The 20843-nt window shown below is 33.0% G+C and overlaps 2 protein-coding genes and 1 pseudogene across 2 annotated transcripts; all 3 read left to right on the forward strand.

The window, feature by feature from the left end:
• Nucleotides 1-3295: 3295 nt before the first annotated feature.
• LOC124935628 (tropinone reductase homolog) lies at nucleotides 3296-5136 on the forward strand. The gene is made up of 5 exons (XM_047476047.1): nucleotides 3296-3395; nucleotides 3477-3684; nucleotides 4469-4685; nucleotides 4755-4861; nucleotides 4951-5136. The coding sequence occupies exons 1-5, from the start codon at nucleotides 3301-3303 to the stop codon at nucleotides 5134-5136; spliced, it is 813 nt and encodes a 270-aa protein (XP_047332003.1). The 5' UTR covers nucleotides 3296-3300.
• A 1412-nt stretch (nucleotides 5137-6548) lies between these two features.
• Nucleotides 6549-7916, forward strand: LOC124936231 (annotated as a pseudogene).
• Nucleotides 7917-9549: 1633 nt separating this feature from the next.
• On the forward strand, nucleotides 9550-12003 carry LOC124935630 (putative receptor protein kinase ZmPK1). The gene has a single exon (XM_047476048.1). It carries the CDS (start codon nucleotides 9550-9552, stop codon nucleotides 12001-12003), a length of 2454 nt encoding a protein of 817 aa, XP_047332004.1.
• The last annotated feature ends 8840 nt before the right edge of the window (nucleotides 12004-20843 follow it).

Genomic DNA, 20843 nt, shown 5'->3' on the forward strand with positions numbered 1-20843 from the left:
TAGCTCATATGTTTCAGAATTTTAAATTTTGATTAGTCGATCCAAAGATATCAAGAGTGTTTGGAATAGGATCATGGTATAAATTTGAGCTTGAGTTTGTTGAAAAATCGAGAAATAATTTATGACTATGTTACGTTTAGTATTAATACTGTAACTAGATTAGTTATATATAGATTTCAAAATATTTTTTAATTTTAATATATATTCTTATTTTTTAGCTAGATTAAACTTTTTAAACAATTATTCTTCCAAAAAAAGTCTCCACCACCAATTAACATTGTGTGTTTCCAAACAAAATTCAATTTGGTTCTACAATAAGTGCATTACCTTAACCGAATTTATTTATGAATTTGTTTTTGTTATAATTAATTTGTATTAATTTCTTCATTTTCGACAGCTATATGTATGGATTCAATTTTCCCAATTACTTAAACAAATGAAAATTAGTCATTTTAAAAGTAAAATCTAAACCAACTCAAGATTGATACAAGCCCTTCAAATATTGTATTTCAGTTAAAATTCAAGACTCCTATATTATTTATTTTGTTTAGATCGGAAAATGTAAAAATTAAGTTAAATGTTTCATTCAATTGTAAATTTGTAAGTACATTAAATGAAAAAGATTATTAAAGGTGAGAAAAAACACAAACCTTACTAGTCATTCAACTAGCTAGAGAACCTAATAATTGATATCTTATTTGAGTAATTCCAATGTAACAAGTTTTGGCGCACTAGCTAATTTATTTTTTGAGCTTTCACTTTGACAAAGGAATATATGCATTGCTTCAAACAAGGGTTAGATATTGTTTATATATTATGCAATAATATTAATATATAGTTTTGAAAATCACTAATATCTAGCTAGGTTTCTTAATTTAATAAAAAGTTTGTGCTTTTGGTTACATTATCTATTAAAAAAATGTACGAATTTGTGGATAAAGAAGGGTTACATATCCTTCCTTTTTGTTATTGTTTAGCTTTTAAATACTTCTTGTATAAGGTTCGGCTATATATATCCAATATTGCAATAAAGCATGCATATGAAATAATAATAATAAAAAGGGTTAAAGGGTCCTCCACTTGGTTGAAGCTTTTCTTCACTTAATAGCTTTCATTTTCTTTCCTTAATAAATAAATAATACTAATAATCTTATAAATTTAACTTAAAATTATGATAAGAGAATAGTATTAAAAATATATTATCACAATAGAGAATTATAAGATGCATAGATCTTGTTAAAAAAGAAATTTAACTTAAACTATTTTCACCTCAATTATATGATATTCCATGAAATTTTTAAATAAAAAAGAGATAAAATGTTAAAAATATTTTCTATCCTTGGTTTGTTCCATATGGGTGAGGTTGAAAAAAAAAATAGCCCATGAAAAATGAGAAGTACTTACTGAATTTTTAATTTGTTAAATTATTGTAATATTTTTTTAAAAATAAGTTTATGCATATTAAAAATAATAAAAATCGTTTGAGTAAAACGATAAAAACATGACATAAAAGAGAAAATAAATAAAATAAAACTAAAAACAAGAATTAAAAAATAGAAAATATAGTCAATAGGCTATCGAGCTCGTAAGTTCTCGAGAAAAACAATTAACTCACTGACGGACTCTAACGGTTTTTCAGAATAATATCAGAAAATATCATAATAATAACATTATGAATGATACATATCGAACGAGACTACGATCATTGAAAGTTCGACGATTTTTCTTTAACCAAATAGTTCAAAAAAAATTATCGGGATGATAACTCAATCATTTGGGAATGTCATATTAGTTGCATCAATTCAAATTTCTCAACAACTACATAAAGACTATTATAATATATTTTATTTATTTTTTAAATTTAAGTTTTTATAAAGATAAAGTAATTTATTTTAATTGATGAAAGAAGTGATTTGATGATTAAAAAAATATTAATAAAGAAAATTATTATAAAAAAAACTGATAAAATATAAAAAATAAAATAAAATAACCAACTCGAGCTTATTTGATATTTGAGTTTTGGGGAAATTTACACCAAACTTAATATTTTTCCTCATTTCTCTTTATTTATTTCATTACTCTTTTTATTTTTTCAAATACTAAATATTTCATTTTATTTAATATTTTTTTTTATCTAATATATTTAAAAGATAGAATGATCATTAAACTTTAAAAAAACTAGTTTTTAAAAATATTTAGTAAACAATTTTTTTACCCTAGAATAAAACTCAAAAGATCCCAAATCAAACAAGTTCAAAGTCTATATTTGATAAAGTCAAAATAAAAGCCCATTTCTTTGTTAGTGGATCCATACTCTCCTAAATTAAGATAATTTAGTCCTAAATTTCTATTTGGGTGGATTTTTTTTAATTAAAAATTTTAAAAGTAAGAGTGTCTAAAATTATAACTAAACAGACCCTAATTAGGACTAAATAATGACAATCAACCTACTCTAAAGTAACTTATTAGTAACATTAACATAATTATACAACAAAAGTTACCAATTAAAATATTGCAATCAATAGTCGCTCCTAATTATCTCAATCAGATGTTTTGGTGGAATATTTGGCAAATGAACAATAGAATGTTCAATGATCGCACGCTAAATTTTATGTCAGATTTATTTGTTTATTTATGAGTATTTTGTTTATGTTTTCATTGTTTCTCTTAAATAGTTAATGTGTTTCGTATTTATATTATATTTTTTTATGTTTAAATGATTATCATTTTATGTTATATAATTAATTATATTACATTATTTTAAATATATATTGATTATATCAAACAGAGTCTGCCATAAGGTAAGACAGACAATGTCCGCACAGGACCCTAAATCTTAAGGCCAAAATAAAAATTATTAAAAAAAATTATATACGGTTAACAAATTTTATAACTTAGAGCTCTCAAAATTATCATATCAATTAAATTATAAACTACCTATATTAAATATAATAAAATATAAAAATTAAAACATTTTTTTTTTCTTTTCTTATAGGCCAAAATTTTGGAGCTGAACCGGCCTGCTGTGGATAAGATAAAAAATAAAATAAAATATTAATAAGATATAAAAATTAAAGACAAATTTTTTCTTCTCTTCACATAGTCCCAAATTTGGGAGCTGGACCGGCCCTGATACCAAATAAGTGGATAAGACCACAAACAACCTTAAATCACAAATGAATCTAACAACCGGTGGTACAGATTATATAGTTGACGATGAAAGCAACGGATTTATTTATTTATTTATCAAAAGAACAAGTTTCATATAGTAGTTAGAAAGGTTCTTAAGAATTAATTGATATGGGAGATGATGAGAAATCGATTGCTGGTGGAGATGAGAGGTGGTCTCTTAAGAACATGACGGCGCTTGTTACAGGAGGAACACGTGGCATAGGGTATGTTATAATTAACCTGTTTTGACCATCATGTAATTTATCCATTAATCATGTTATTATTGATCCAATTATATAATATAGGCATGCCGTAGTGGAAGAGCTGGCGAAATTTGGGGCAAGGGTTTACTTTTGTTCACGTAATCAAAGAGACATTGATGAATGCTTGGAGGAATGGGGAAGAAAAGGTCTTAGAGTTTATGGATCTGTTTGTGACGTTCTTCAACATTCTCATCGGGAGAATTTGATGGCAACCGTCTCCTCAACCTTCTCCGGCAAGCTTAATATCCTTGTAAGAATTCTATTACTTTTAAAAATTTTGAATGACCCATATTGTACTATTTATCCCATACTCGTGAGTACCCATTTGTTGGATTTGTTTATTTGATACTCGTAAATACCCAATTATTGTGTTCAAGTATTTTATATCGAAGGGGAAAATGTACGATCTATTTTGGGGACGAGTTGTATGTGAAACTCAAACCTCATACTTTATGCCCAATTATATTAATATTAAAAATAAATTGTATTTTTTTTTATTATTAATTTAAATACATTGTTTATTTGATCATTTTTCTATCAATTTTAATTTTTATTATTTCTAAATTGTTTCAATCTTATTAGGAATAGTCATTATTTTTTATTTTCAACTTTTCTTTTAATATAAAACATTAATTTTTTATTGTCACTTCTTATCTTTAATTTTTACTCCTACATTTTTTCTCTTCAATATTAATCCTAATTTTCCTTAACTATAGTAACAATTAATCTTTTTTTTATATATATATCTACTAAATAAGTAGGTACTTCTCTTTATTTTATTTTCTTACAATTTTAAAGTTATGTTTTTTCTCTTAAATTTATAATTTTGTAAATATTTAATCGGATAATGGTGAATTTGTTTGGGATCGGATACCCTGCTAATCAGGAATGTAATAGAGATACACATCAAGTCATGGTCGAGTAGTAAAATGGTAATCGGATTTAAGAACATGTACTTCACTCCCCGGCGAATAGGGCACTCAAACCCGACACAGTTTTCTATTTGTTTCTGATTAAAATAATTGGTTTTGCAGGTAAACAATGCAGGAGTTTTTATGGCTAAAGCTGTGACAGACGTGAGTGGTGAAGAGTATGCAAACTTGATGGGCACTAACTTTGAAGGGCCATACCATTTATGTCAACTTGCCTATCCTCTATTGAAAGCTTCTGGAAATGGAAACATTATTTTCAACTCCTCCATTTCAGGGGGCATTGCCATGCCAGGAGCATCCCTTTATGGAGTATCCAAAGGTTAAAATATTAATCAATAAATTACTTATATTAGATTCAAGACTTACTTACCCATTTATGTTAAAATAGGTGCATTAAATCAAGTAACAAGAAACTTAGCATGTGAATGGGCCAATGACAAAATTCGTGTTAATTCAGTGGCCCCTGGATTTATTGATACCGGAGTTATTGAAAGAGTGAGGATTAATCAAATTGGTCTGTTTTGATTATTTGATCTTTATAAACAATGGTTTCTTTAATTTGGTGTTTTGTTAATTAATTACAGTATGATCCCGGTCTTAAGGAGGTAGTAGAACAATTAGTCTCTCGAGCACCGATTAAACGTGCTGGAGAGCCGCGAGAGGTCGCATCTTTGGTCGCATTTCTTTGCCTTCCAGCTGCTTCATATATCACCGGACAAATTATCTATGTAGATGGCGGTTACACTATCAATGCATTTCCTAAGTATTGACACATATTTTAATAGAAAAATTGGTTTGAGTGAAAATTGAATTCATCTATCATGAATAGCTAGTTCATATATGATATGTATTATTTATTGTTTCAACCAACTCTTGCATATATGGAATAATCATATCAAGACTCTTATTGTTGTGACTAAGAGCATCTCCAATGGAGCTGGAAAATGAAACCTAAAATGGGATCAGCAGCTCCAACAGTACTCCAAACGGAAACCAAAAATGGGATACTCCCTCTCCAAATACTGCATATATGTGTTGCTACTGTAGCAAATCGCATATATATATTTTTTTTTTACTTTTTAGCCCTCAAACTTTTATTTCATCAATTTTATATATTAAACTTATTTATATAATTAATTTATATATTTTATTTATATTTTAATTTGTTTATATGTTTTATTTATTTATATGTTTTATTTATTTATATTTTATTTTTATCTTATATTTTATATTAAGTTTATTTATATAATTATTAATTTAATTTATATAATATTTTTTATATAACATAAATTTATAATATAATTTAAAAAAATTATAATAATATTAAAAAAAAATTATTTTAATATATATAATAAATTTTTATAATTAATTTATATTTAAGTTTAAAATATTTTGATGATATTATAATATTGTGGTGTAATTTATAAGTTTGTAAAAGATATGGGTGATATTAAAAAGTTATAAAAGTTAATGTAAGAAAGAATATTATAAGAATATTCTTTTGGGTTTGAGAATGAGTTTTTCGGTTGGAGTAGAATTACTGTTTGATGTGACATTTACACCAAAATGAGTTTGAAAATGGGTTTTTCGGTTGGAGATGGTCTGCAGTTCAATTGGCAAAATCTTTTTTTTTTTTTTTTTCTGAAAGCTGTTTGATGTAAATTTTTAAAATAAAAATGGATTTCATCTATTTTTGTTTACAAATATTGTAGTTTTTCGCGAATATTTCATATGCATAGACAAACTGCATAAAATTTCTTAGAAAAACAGAATAGAAAAAGGAGTTAGGGCATGTTTCTTGCAAATGTTATAGTGTTAAACTCATTGAAAATGTTCAAAAACATAGTTAACACCAAAATATAATTATCCAACACTTGATGAAGAAATCGACGGATGCATGCCTGTCAAGTTTGTACATAAGTTATTGTCACTACACATAAATTTGGAGTTTGTTCTGAGTTTCATCTATTTAGAATTGAAGATTCTTGTAGAAAATAATAAATAAACAGCTGATTCATCATTTGTTAAAACTTTCCCCAACCCATTTGTTTCTACTTACAGTTAATTTGTTTTTAACCTTAAAACTCCTATATAAAGGACAAATTGTAAGACTTTGTGTGAAACAGTACTATCCATTGAATCTTCTTCCTCATCTACAGTTCTATAGAGCATAGACAAAGAGAATGGGAGATCAGAAAAAAGGGATTGCTGGTGGAGATGAGAGGTGGTCTTTAAAGGACATGACTGCACTTGTTACAGGAGGAACCCGAGGCATAGGGTATGAATGTATGATGATCATAGATTCATAGTCCAAAGACCCACCACTTTAATTCTCAGTTGTATATGTTTTTTGAGTTACACTAATAACTGTTATACATTGTTCTTATTGAGATCAATAGGCATGCCATAGTAGAAGAGCTGGCGAAATTTGGGGCAAGTGTCTACTTTTGTTCACGTAATCAAACAGAGATAGATCAATGCTTGGAGGAGTGGGGAGGAAAAGGTTTCAGAGTATATGGATCGGTGTGTGACATGTTTCATCGATCTCAACATGAGAAATTGATGGAAATCGTCTCCTCAACCTTCGCCGGCAAGCTTAATATCCTCGTAATCAAATTACCTTTCCAACTTATAATGCTCCTACATATTCTTTTGAGAATAAGAATCTAAAATTGTTGAACATCCAATGCCTTGGTAAACATAATGCTAGTTGAAGTCGTGATGAAGCTTGTTGAGAAATAATAAATTCATCTTTATTTAAACTGTTCTATCATGAAAAACACAGGGTTAGTTAGTTGTCTTATGATTTCAAAACAATGGAATAGGTTGATACAAATGTTTTTAATGTCTGAGGTTTTGACAAATTGGTTTGCAGGTAAACAATGTGGGAGCTTTTAATGTTAAATCTGCAATAAACATGAGTAGTGAAGAGTATAAAATTTGATGGGCACCAACTTGGAAGGTTCATTCCATTTATGTCAACTTGCTCATCCTCTGTTAAGAACTTCCGGAAATGGAAGCATTGTCTTCAACTCCTCCATTGCGAGTGTCATTGCCATTCCTGGAACATCCATCTATGGAGCATCCAAAGGTGAATATTGATAATAAACAAAAAAAAACTATAATAGATTCAAGACATACCATTTATTATTGCAGGAGCAATAAACCAATTAACAAGGAACTTAGCATGTGAATGGGCCAATGACAAAATTCGTGTTAACTCTGTAGCACCAGGATTTATCAATACAGGAATCAATGAAAGAGTGAGAACTGATCAGATGATCTGCTTCAATTATTTGATCTTCAAGAATAAGTTTCTTTAATTTTGTGTTTTTGTTAATTACAGAAAGATCCCACTAGTAATGAGATAGTAGACCAAATAGTCTCTCGAGCGCCAATTAAGCGCGCTGGTGAGCCACGAGAGGTAGCATCTCTGGTCGCGTTTCTTTGCCTTCCAGCTGCTTCATATATCACTGGACAAGTTATATGTGTAGATGGTGGATACACTGTCAATGCATTTCCTGTTACTGAGTATTGACGAACAAAACTTAGTATTATTAGGCAATGTTTTTTGAAGTTTCTGATAAAATAAACGAGTTGGGTTGTTGTCGCGCAAGGACAATATAAGGTAAGATGTCTGACTTTATGCCCAAAAGTAAGTATTGTGTTCTTATGATCTCTAATTTGTCCATTCATGTTGATTTTTTTTAGAACTATCATCATTTCTTCATTTTTGTCAACTTTTGATAAGGTCAAATATTCAATAAGTGTACAAATTATTAGAGACAAGATTCATCAACAATCCTGGTCCACTTGTGTCTCTTAAGGCCAATTATTGATCTTTCAGGTCAGCCAATATAAATTCTATTTTTTTTTAATAAAAAGTCTAAGATTGCAGGTACATTAGAATTATTAGGTAACTATAACTTATATTTAAGGATAGTATTAGTCACTCTGAAAATAAATTCATGCACAAAAAAGAAAAACTTGCATAATTTCCTAGTTTGAATGGCTTATCTATGGCCAGCAGGGTGGAGGATCTTTTATGACCCATTTCGTGTCTCAACTTACTTATTGTGAGGTTTTATTATTGGACGATGAATGCGGAGGCCATTGGGTCATTCTAACTTCCTATATTCAAAAAAAAAAGTATTAGACAATGGTTTATCGTGTTTTTTGGTATGATTTTTGTTTTTGTATGGTATATGGATATGACTTTGCTATTACTGGTTATTGAATTATACTTTAAATTTAAAACCTCCTATAATTGTTTTTTGTTTTTGTTTTAAGATGTCATTGTATTTTTCAATTAAAAAAATAGTTATAATTATAAAAATATATTCCTTAAAATAATTGCTAAACTCGAGCTTATTGGTATTCATTTTTATAAACTTGGTCAAAAAAAAATTTGTTTGGCAAAAAGTTAAAATCTGAAAATCTTTGGTTGCATGATTTACAAAACTGAACTAAAAAAATATTTTAATTTTTTCACACATTTTTTATAATATACAAATTTTATTTTTACTTTTATAATTATAATGATAAATTACTTCAAAAATACTATTTTAGTTTTAAGTTACGGGTTAATTAAATCTAACACGAATTCTAACATTATTAAATTAATATTTGATTTTTTAAACACAACTCTTACCATTTGATAATATATATATTAAAAATCTCACTATTCTTTTTTTTTAAATCATTGTACACATTAATTCTTATTTCACAATTATTATCCTTCAACAATTTTCATCTTATGATATCATTACATTATATAATAATTTCATAAATTGAATGATTCAACTATATATATATTTTATATTCGACTTGAGAGTGACTTATTTAAAAGTCGTTGAAACAAACTTTGTTGATTCAACTGAGTTAACTCAACCCGATCCAAGACAAACCTATTCCCTGAAATATCGGTAGATTGTGTTCACTAGAAAATTGGAAACCAGCCAATTGAAGATTGATCCAATATTTTTTAATTCCTAAATTCTAATATAATGGTCAATCTCATGTATAAATATATATATATAAATAAAAGTCTCTGGTGCGACATCATGAAATGTCTCTTCTTATATTAAAAACAATATATCTTGATCATTATCACCATGAATATGTGTAACCATATAATATATATATAATAGCCTTTCTCATAACCAATTGATATAATGAAATCCATGGCATTTCTCCATTTCTTTCTCCTTATTCTTCTTCTTCAAATATTCAATCTTTCAATAATAACTCATTCAAATCCTCAAATCCCCAGATTCTCAATCTTACCCATTTCAAAATCTTTATCAGTTGAGAAACAAGAAGATTACTTACTATCACCAAACGGTACTTTTTCAAGTGGATTCTACAAAGTTGGAATAAATGCATATTCTTATGCAATCTGGTTTACCCATTCCGCGGACAAAACAGTTGTTTGGATGGCAAACAGAGATAAACCTGTCAGCAGCAAAAGATCCAAACTTTCCTTACATAGAAATGGTAACCTCGTACTAACCGATGCAGACGGTTCCCCTGTTTGGTCTACCGATACCTTTTCCAAATCAAATGCACAACTCCATCTTCTAGAAACCGGAAATCTTGTTCTGGCTACCGGTGATGATGGGGTTCTTCTTTGGGACAGTTTTCTTTACCCGACCGACACTCTGCTCCCAAATCAACCATTACGTAGGAACACAACTTTGGTTTCTATGAGAAACCCAGGTACATATTTATCTGGTTTTTATAAATTCAAATTTGATGATAACAATGTTATGAATTTAATCTATGATGGTCCTTTATATTCAAGTGTTTATTGGCCAAGTCTTGATATTACCATATTTGATAGTAAGAGGACTCCTTATAACAGTACTAGAATAGCAGCTTTTAATAGAAGGGGAAGGTTTAGATCGAGTGATAATGTTAAATTCAATTCAACTGATTTTGGATTCGGACCGGAAAGACGGTTGACTTTGGATTATGATGGTTTGTTGAGACTTTATAGTTTGAATCCTTTAAATGGTCTTTGGGAAATCTCGTGGTTGCCGGGTGGTTTGGATTCCTGTCGCGTTCATGGTTTGTGTGGACCTAATGGTATTTGTAATTATACACCTAATGTTACTTGTTTTTGTCCGGTTGGTTTTTATCAAACGGATCCTTTGGATTGGTTTATGGGTTGCACGTTTATGTTTAATTTAACATGTGCGGCTAATATCTCGACGGATTTGTTGGGTTTTGTGATGATTCCGAATTCGGAATATTATGGGAATGATTTGAATACTTATGGATTGGGAATGAGTTTCGAGACGTGTAGAAATGCTTGTTTGATTGATTGTAAGTGTGTTGGTTTTGCTTATTCGCATGATGGGAAAGGTGAGTGTTTTCCAAAAAGAAGTCTTTTAAATGGGTATCATATGCCGGAAGCTTCTAGAAACTTCCACATCAAAATTCCGATTGATAACACGTCGGTTGTGGCGACGACGACGATGAAGACGCGTTTGAATTGTACTGCAACGTCGGTTCTTGAGCTGCCGGGGAATGTTCCTTACGACGAGGGTACTAAAAGAAACCCTTATATGAGATATTTGGTGGCGTTTGTTTGTTCGTTTGCTGTTATCGAAGCAATTTGTATTGTTTTAGGGTGGTGGTTGATTTTTCCGAGGCATGTGCATGAAGAGTTAGTGAATATGGGTTATATTGCACTTGTTATGGGGTTTAAGCGGTTCGGTTTAGCTGAGTTGAAACGTGCGACACAGAATTTTAAACAAGAGATTGGAAAGGGTGGATTTGGAACCGTTTATAAAGGGGTTCTTGATAATGGGAGAGTTGTCGCGGTTAAGAGACTTGAAGGTGTTGTACAAGGAGAAGCCGAATTTTGGGCCGAGGTAAGTATTATAGGAAAACTTAACCATCGGAATTTAGTCAAGTTATGGGGGTTTTGTGTCGATGATGATCAAAAACTTCTTGTATACGAGTACATGGAAAATGGTTCTTTGGATAGGTTCCTATTTTCGAATCTTTCAACGAGTTTAGGTTTCGATAAGAGATATAACATCGCGTTAGGGACCGCCAAGGCTTTGTCATACATACACGAGGAATGTTTGGAGTGGGTATTGCATTGTGATGTAAAACCGCAAAACATATTGCTAGACGATCAACTTGAGGCAAAGGTGGCGGATTTTGGTATGTCTAAGTTGTTGAAAGACAATAACAATTATGACTTGAGTTTCTCGAGGGTTAGGGGGACTCGAGGTTACTTAGCACCGGAATGGATGATGAATCAAATGATAAATGCGAAAGCGGATGTTTATAGTTATGGGATTGTGTTGTTGGAACTTATAAGTGGGAAGAGGGCTTGTAGTAATGTCGAGAGGGATTATTATCTTTTGGTGGATTGGATGAAGAAGAAAATGAAGGAAGGTGCTGGCATGAAGGACAAGATGATTATGGAAGTAATGGACCCTAGAATACAAAGTGGTGAATACGATGAAGAGAAGGCGAGAAGGTTGTTGAGAGTCGCTTTAATGTGTGTTAATGATGAACGCGATAAACGACCTGCCATGAGTGAAGTTGTCGAGCTTCTAACTAGATATGGTGAATCGAAAGAAGGGGATGAAGAAGACGAGGACATTATTGGTGAATGAATGAATTGTACCTCTTGTAATTTCAATAAAACTATGTAAAATTAGTTTAGTAATTGGATATTATTGAGATGAATAATAATTACATCAACATTAGTAGAAGTCTTAATATCTTAATAGACTCTATTTAAAAATAAGTATAAGTAATTATAGTTAGGGTTTTAACATTAAAGTGTCATATAAATTAAAGTGGCCCCCATAACAGGGGAAATTCCAAAAAGGGCCCCCGCCTACTAAAGTTGGCAAAAAGGGCCCTTTTGCCCTGCGAAATGTCGGAAATACCCCTTCGGCGCCATTTCTTACGCTCAAAGACGCGAATTACCAATCACGCGATTCATCTAAATCGCGTGTGTTCATCACCGCGATTTAGATGAAACGCGTGATTCGTAATTCGCGTTTTTAAATGTACGCGATTTACCATGCACGCGATTTAATCTAAATCGCGGTGATGAACTCACGCGATTTAGATTAAATCGCGTCCATGGTAAATCGCGTCTTTAGTCTTATATATAATTTTCACGCCCTAATTTTAAACAAAACCTCCCCGATTCTCCCTCCCACTCCGACTGCGGCCGACTTTCCATTCCCACATCCATCAAGATCATCGTTCCTCAACATCAGCGTTCCTCAACATCATTGTTCCTCAACATCATCGTTCCTCAACATCTTCGAGATCCTTCCAACATCATCGTTCTTCAACATCATCAGGTCAGTTTAGGGCTTAGGGTTTAGACTTAGGTTTTGATGTATATTTACCGTTTATATTCATGGATATGGATGTATTTATGGTTAAAGGATTGGTTTTGATGTATATTATGCCGTTTCCTATGTATATCGAAGTATTTAGGTTTAGGGTTAGGTTTTGATGTATATTTACCGTTTATATTCATGGATATTGGTGTATTTAGGGGTAAAGGTTTGGTTTTGATGTATATTATGCCATTTCCTATGTATATCGAAGTATTTGGGTTTAGGGTTAGGTTTCGATGTATATTCTGCCATTTATATGGATGTATTTAGGTTTAGGGTTTGGTTTTGATGTATATTATGCTGTTTATAATGGATATTGATGTATTTAGGTTTATGGTTAGGTTTTGATGTATATTTTGCCATTTATATTGATAGATATTATAGTATTTATGTTTAGGGTTAGGTTTCGATGTATATTCTGCCATTCATATTCATGGATATTGTTGTATTTAGGGTTTAAGGTTTGGTTTTCCTATATATACTGATTGATTGTTGATTTTCAATTACATGAATATTGTATGGTTAGCTATTGATGTATATTCTGCTGTTTATAATGATGGATATTGTAGTATTTAGATCAGGAGCTGCCGTGTGGTTTTCTCAGTTCGTTCAACAAAATGGTATGTATTAAAATGGATTTTAATAAAATTGTTTTCTCAGTTCGTTCAACTCTTTTTTTTTTATAATATGCAGGCAACAAACACTGTTATGACCTTATGTCCCAATCAATTATCACCTGAAAATAATGTATGTTCTATTCTCTCTACTATGTCCATATTAACTAGTTTTGTATGTAATAACCATTATATTATTGTTTTACACAGTTGTTGATAGTTGAATTTGCTCGCACTTTTGGTGCAAGGGTGTCTCCGAAGTGGAGAGAAGATGTAACTCATGTTATTGCTTACACTGATCCCAATGGTGCATGCGGCCGAACTCAAAAAGTATTGAAGGCAATTCTGAACGGGAAATGGGTCCTTACTATTGATTGTGAGTCTCTGTTAACAAGATTATTTTCATACATATGTCTGTTAAATTAGATTAAAAATTATTTTCATACACATTTGTTTAGGGATAAAATCATCATTGGAAACAGAAAACTGTGTTGATGAGGAACCTTATGAGGTTAAACATGATAATCATGGAGCCCAAGGTGGTCCTAGAAAAGGCAGACTTCTGTTATTGAATAATGTGAGTTTGGTATTATTCCTCCTATCTGTACTTTTTCTTTTTTTGCATGATAACTGAAATTATCTTCTTTGTTGGTTTTTCAGCGTTCGAAACTGTTCGACGGTTACATTTTTATATTTGTAGGGAATTTCAACACACTTTACAAACAGGATCTCATTGAGTTAATAGTTGCTGGAGGTGGTACTATTAAAGAATCGGATAATCCAGATTATCCATTTGCTGAGCCAAGGGATGCGAAAACTATAATAGTATACTTCGAGATAGACAGCAGGTATCGATCAATTGAAGAAAAGGATTTTGATGTTCTCCCCGACAATTGGCTTTTTGAGACAGCGGCTGCTTTGTCAAGCATATTGGATGAACATGTTGTTCCTCATACAAAGTTGCTTCAATCTGTTGCTGCTTGTGATTTGCAGCATTTGCTTACTTAATTTGGAGTTGTTTAGACTTACTGTTCTTCTTCTATTTATGGCTTATTTTTGATATTTATGATATTTATGTTTTATAACAATACTTAATTTGGATATTTATGATTTATGGTGGTTTATATTACTGAATATTCTTCTATTTATGCTTTATTACTTATGTTAACAATATCATAACTTATCCTCATAACTCACGTGTATTGTGTATAATCAAACAACAAGGAACAATGTTGTTATTCGCCACATAACTCAAACAACAAGGAACAATGTTGTTATTCACGCATATTCACCACATAACTCAAACAACAAGGAACAAGGAACAATGTTGCTATTCACGTGTTTCATCTAAAACGCGTGAATAAACTCACGCGTTTTAGATGAAACGCGTGAATGCATTTCACATTAAAACGCGTGAGTTTATTCACGTGTTTTAGATGAAACACGTGAATGCATTTCACAATAAAACGCGTGAGTTTATTCACGTGTTTTAGATGAAACACGTGAATAACAATTCACGTCTTTCATCGTATATATTATTTTTGTGCCCTAATTTATAACAAAACCACGAATCCTTAATTTCCCCTTCTCTCTTCTCTCGCTTTCGCCACTCCGACTCGACCCTCCCCTGAAGAACTCGACCACGAGCAGCAGCAGCGGACGACTACGACGACACCACGATACCCTGAACAACCCGACCACGAGCAGCAGCAGCTTACCCACTACTCTTCGTTCTCAAAATGGGTATGTTTATGTAATATTTAAAATGCTATTCAAATAAAGTAAGGGTAATTTGTGGATGATTGAAATGATTTGATTACGTAAACACTCTTAGTTATCATTACTAAGAGAGTAAGAGAGATGAAAGATTCAGATAGAAGAAATGAATTGAATTGAAAGGAAGAATAATATCTGAAATTGTTTATCATCAAACCCTAACCTGTACTTCTATGGCTTGTTTCTTATATATTGAACCTTGGCTTATTTATTAACAATGATGATAAATTTTGAACTTGATAGAGTATAAAGCTGGGTATATATATGGTTTTGGTATAAACAGTCTTTACTCAATCATATTTCTCTTTCAGTTAGTTCATTTACACTTAACAATTGTTATATGTTATTATTTGTTAGTACTGATAGACTTGATTTCATTAGAGTCTTGTAAGAAACAAAGTTTGTTCAATTTGAATACTTATTTGAAGATGTTATTTAGTTGGTGTCTATTTACTTGTATGTGTTGTACCCTTGACTAAATTCTCAATTTACCTATCATCATCCTATGGTTAACACAATAATTATAGCTTTAATATAATATAGAGAGGGTTTAGGATTAGGATTTGTTGTCTCTGTAGCTGCTACTTTCTTATTTAAAGTTGTTTTTGATAGACAAAATGATTATGTACAAAAGATATATTTTCTTAATTAACATAATATATTATTGTATTATCTTTCAGATTAAAATTTGGAGGCTTTTAAAATCCAACTTAGAATAACTACTTTTTTGAATTCTTGTGATGTTGTTGAACTGTTTTCAATTGCAGCTCAAGTACCTGTACTTCTTTACTTTGATGGAGAGTGGAAAACTACGGACGATCTTACTCATTTTTCTGCAAAGTCAAACAGCGGTATGATTGTTCCCCAAAATTCTACTTATGCCCAATTAGTTGATCAAATTTATTCTGCTACCGATGTTGACAAATCTAGATATGATTTATTGCTTCAAGCCAAGTATAATGCTCCTGGCATGATTGCCAAATTTTCTTATATAACTGATATAAAAAAAGATGTGGATGTGGAGTTCTTTTTACATGAAGCAGTTTCAGTCCACAACCGCACTCCATTGTGTGTATCCTTAGTAGAGAAGTCACTACCAACTCAAGAAAGTGTAGCTGTTCCAGAAATTGATGACCCCGACGTCTTCCCGATGCAGCGTGAGGTTTTCTTTGAAAATGACATTGAAGATGAACATTTGCGTCTGAATGTGGGGGATGATGCTGATGATGATTGGGTTCCTATTACCCAACCTAGTAGTTCTGATTGGGTTCCTAGTACCAATCCAAATCCAAGCGGTTCTTGGGTTCCTAGTACACAACAAAACAATGTTGTTGTTCGTACTCAACCAAGCTGCAGTGAATGGGTTGCTAGTAGCATACCAAGTAGTGAAAATCCTCTACATGAGGCAGTAAGTACCGGAATCGGATTGGAAGTCAGTTCTTTGTTTGAGAATAAAAAAGAACTTCAGCTGAGGTTATATAAATATGCCATGACTAATCATTTTGAATTCAAAGTGTTGAAGTCAAAAAAAGAACTTTGGGTTGTGAAATGTTTGGATAAGAATTGCAAGTGGAGACTGCGTGCTGTCAGAGTAAATTCCTCGGAAATGTTTGAGATTCGTAAATTCGTAAAAGATCATACCTGTTCAATTGTGACGAGGCAAGAGAATCAAAGGCCAGCACCAGCATGGGTGTTTGGGGAATGCATGAAGAGCAAGTACATGGACCATCACCATGACCACATGCCCAAGAAAATAATGGAAGACATACAGACTACTTATGGAATAAAGTTGTCTTATAATAAGGCTTGGCGGTCTAGAGAAAAGGCCCTAATGGCGGTGCGAGGAACTGTAGAAGATTCTTACGGTAAATTGCCATCATACCTGTACATGTTGGAGAAGAACAATCCGGGTACCATAACAGACATCCAGACGGATGAGCACGGTCATTTCAGGTATATGTTCATGTCCTTAGGCTGCTCAATTAGGGGTTTCAAAAACTGTTGTCGTCCAGTATTGTGCGTCGATGCCAGTTTTCTTAAGCACAAGGTTGGAGGTCAGCTATTGGTGGCGATAGCATTAGATGCGAATGAACAACTCTATCCTGTTGCATTCGGCGTTGTTGATTCTGAAAATAACAACTCCTGGACTTATTTCATGCAAAAACTTAGAGATGCAATTGGATTGGTTGATGATCTCGTGTTTGTATCTGATAGACACCCAAGCATCGCCAATGCCTTGTGTGCTGTTTTTCCAGAAGCTGACCACGGTGCGTGCACATATCATATCAAGATGAATATTATGGCCAAATTCAAAACCGATCACTGCCACGCCGAGTTTGGTTTGGCTTCTCAAGCATACACAATCTTGAAGTTTAATCAGCATTTTGACAAGATCAATGCTAAGGACCCTCGTATTGCTATGTATTTGGCAGATATTGGGTTTGAGAGATGGAGTCGTGCATTTTTTCCGGGTAAACGATACAATCAAATGACAAGTAATTACGCTGAGAGCTTCAATAGTCAAAGTAGGGAAGCTAGAAAGTATCCCATATCAATCTTAGCTGATTATTTAAGATTCACATTACAAGATTGGTTTAACAGTCGAAGAGAAAAAGCTTCCAATCACAATGAACGTTTATCTTTTTATTATGAAAAGTTCTTACGTGATCAAGCTGAGAAGGTCAGATTATATAACGTTCATCCACTTAACCGTTTCGAGTTTTATGTCCATGACGGTGAATCTGATTATAAAGTTGACTTGAGAGGAATGAGTTGTAGTTGTAGGGTATTTGATGTATCTGGTCTTCCTTGCACTCATGCCATGGCTGCTTCACGTACCCATAGATTGGATGCCTATGAGTTCTGCTCAAGGTTTACTTTAGATTATTTGCTATTGAATTTATCTAACTAACTTTATTTCTCACATGTTCAATTGTCATGTTTCAGGTATTACTCAAGTGAAATGTGGGTCAATGCATACGCGGAAACAATATATCCAGTTTGTCATGAAGAGTATTGGGATATTCCAGAACATATCAAGCAACGAGTGTGCCTTAAACCACCTGTTAAGGTTAAGAAAGGGCGTCCTCAAACAAAGCGTAGGTCATCCCAAGGTGAAATTCGTAAGGTGCCGAGAAGATGTAGCTCATGTGGTGGTCAGGGTCACAACAGGGCAACATGCAAATCAGTAATGCCTGCACCCTCTACTGCAAGAGCTGCAAGAGCATCATCATCTCAGCCGCCATCATCTCAGCCACAAACATGAATATTGTCTGTGCAATTTTGAATATTGTCTGTGCAATTTTGAATATTGTATACTGATTATTGTTGTTGGTTTTCGAATATTGTATGCTGATTGATTGTTGTTGGTTTTCGAATATTGTATGGTGATTGAAATTTGTATACAGATATTTCCATACAGGTTGGCCATACAGTGAGTGACTCACGCATATATATTGCACAATGCTAATTCACGTGTATTGTAATGTAATTCACGTGTATAATTCACGTGTATTGTAATGTAATTCACGTGTATTGTAATATTACAATACGCGTGAGTTATATTGTAATACACGTGAGTTATGAATCACGCGTAATACAATACACGTGAATTATATTACAACCACGTGAATTATATTGGGATATTCCAGAACATAATACACGTAATACACGTGTTTATATAAGTCACGTGAATTATATTACAACCACGTGAATTATATTGGTATATTCCAGAACACAATACACGTAATACACGTGTTTATATAATTCACGTGAATTATATTACAATACACGTGAATTTTATGATACCTATTACAACCACGTTAAATATATAAACACGTGAATTTTATGATACCTATTACCACGTGAATTATATTACAATACACGTGAAATAATTCAGTGTTTACAAAACAATATACAACAATAATTCAGTGTTTACAAAACAATATACAACAATAATTCAGTGTTTACAACTTCATGGCTCTAAAATCTGGTGGTACAACCTGACTGCCCACTTTTCTCTATATACTTGCATATTCTTTGATATGCAATTTTCTAGACCAAGTTTAGCAGTCAGGTACTCTAAATACATTAATACAAAAACGCCACAGTCCCCACTCCATTCTGCTTTTGGTACTTCAGGGTGTGGGATTCTATGAAATCTAAAAGTTTCATTTATCATGTTAGGATACCTGGCCATTTCAACTTCAGACATTGCTTTATGAAGGAAGGGCGGCAACAACTCACAAATGGCTTTCATGTATTTTCCTAATTCTTCATCATTGAAAATTGTCTGATCGCAATCATAAACATCAATTCTCCATTCTTGCAATCGAATAACACACAGTACCCAGTGTACGTTGTTGAGGTTGAGGGGGAAGTAAATAACATCAACACTGCTCCAACCGGGCATATGTTTATCTTCTCTACCCCAGTGGTAGTGGTAAAAGACGTCAGAGAAAGTATGGCCTTCTGGTTTTTCTGGATCAACCGAGTCAGCAACAAAATCGTCATAGTATGAAGTAACCAAAGGGCCAAACTGGCAATCTAAGATGGTGAAATGCTCCGGGTACGACTTAGGGTAGGCGACTGCTCTTGCTCTTAGCAGACAAATTGCTGCATTCATCTCCACATCAGTTAGCCACCTATTTAACCTCAGAATTGTAGTGAAGAACTTAAGGTCTCCAGCACCATCAGGGAGTTGAACATCTTTAAATTTAGGCCCTTTCGCAAATTCTTTCCTGAACTCTTTCTTCAGTTGCTCATTACAAGTCGACATAGGATCGACAACAATCGTCTTCTTTCTTGGCCGAGGGACGACGTAGGGACTAAGTACAGCTTTCGACGCCGTCCTCTTTCTCTTAAATAGGATGTGGGATGCATCTTCCAGTACCACCACATCCTCATCTATCCGCTTGTCCTCCTTCTTCTCTACCTTCTTCTGCACAACGAAATGATCGTCCACCTTCTTCTGCACCACCCTCCTACCCCTCTGCACCCCCTTCCTACCCCTCTGCACCCCCTTCCTACCCCTCTGCACCCCCTTCCTACCCCTATTCACAACGAAATCATCGTCCACCTACAAAGAAATCATTGAATTAGGCAACAAAAGTCTTCAATTAGTCCAAATGCAAGAATTGCATACCTCATCTTCATTATCCTCCACCCTCTGCACCACCCTCCTACCCCTCTGCACCCCCTTCCTACCCCTCTTCACAACGAAATCCTCTTCCACCTCCTCTTCCACCTTCTCTTCAACCTTCTCTTCAACATCATCTTCATTATCTTCCACCTGCTTCTCCACCTGCTTCTCCACCTGCTCCTCCACCTGCTCCTCCACCTTCTCCTCCAAATTCCCAACATTCTCCATTTCCTACAAAAACCAGAAAAGCCATTCAATTAGTCCAAAGGCAAGAAATAGGCAAAGTGCGCGAATTGCACCAAATGCATGAAATGCATACCTCAGTATTGTGTTCCCCATCTTCAACTGTCTTCTCCATTTCCAACAAAAGCCCATCCTACAAAAACCAGAAAAGCCATTCAATTAGTCCAAAGGCAAGAAATAGGTAAAGTGCGCGAATTGCACCAAATGCATGAAATGCATACCTCAGTATTGTGTTCCCCATCTTCAACTGTCTTCTCCATTTCCAACAAAAGCCCATCCTACAAAAACCAGAAAAGCCATTCAATTAGTCCAAAGGCAAG

Source organism: Impatiens glandulifera, chromosome 4 (genome assembly GCF_907164915.1).
Source record: "Impatiens glandulifera chromosome 4, dImpGla2.1, whole genome shotgun sequence".
NCBI lineage: Eukaryota > Viridiplantae > Streptophyta > Magnoliopsida > Ericales > Balsaminaceae > Impatiens > Impatiens glandulifera.

What these genes read in the sequence shown, in the direction of transcription:
- LOC124935628 (XM_047476047.1), top strand. Translation starts at nt 3,301, where the DNA reads ATGGGAGATGATGAGAAATCGATTGCTGGTGGAGATGAGAGGTGGTCT. An exon ending in CCTTTATGGAGTATCCAAAG is followed by an intron (nt 4,686 to 4,754) that starts GTTAAAATATTA and finishes ATGTTAAAATAG; the next exon opens with GTGCATTAAATCAAGTAACA. An exon ending in ATACCGGAGTTATTGAAAGA is followed by an intron (nt 4,862 to 4,950) that starts GTGAGGATTAAT and finishes AATTAATTACAG; the next exon opens with TATGATCCCGGTCTTAAGGA.
- LOC124935630 (XM_047476048.1), top strand. Translation starts at nt 9,550, where the DNA reads ATGGCATTTCTCCATTTCTTTCTCCTTATTCTTCTTCTTCAAATATTC.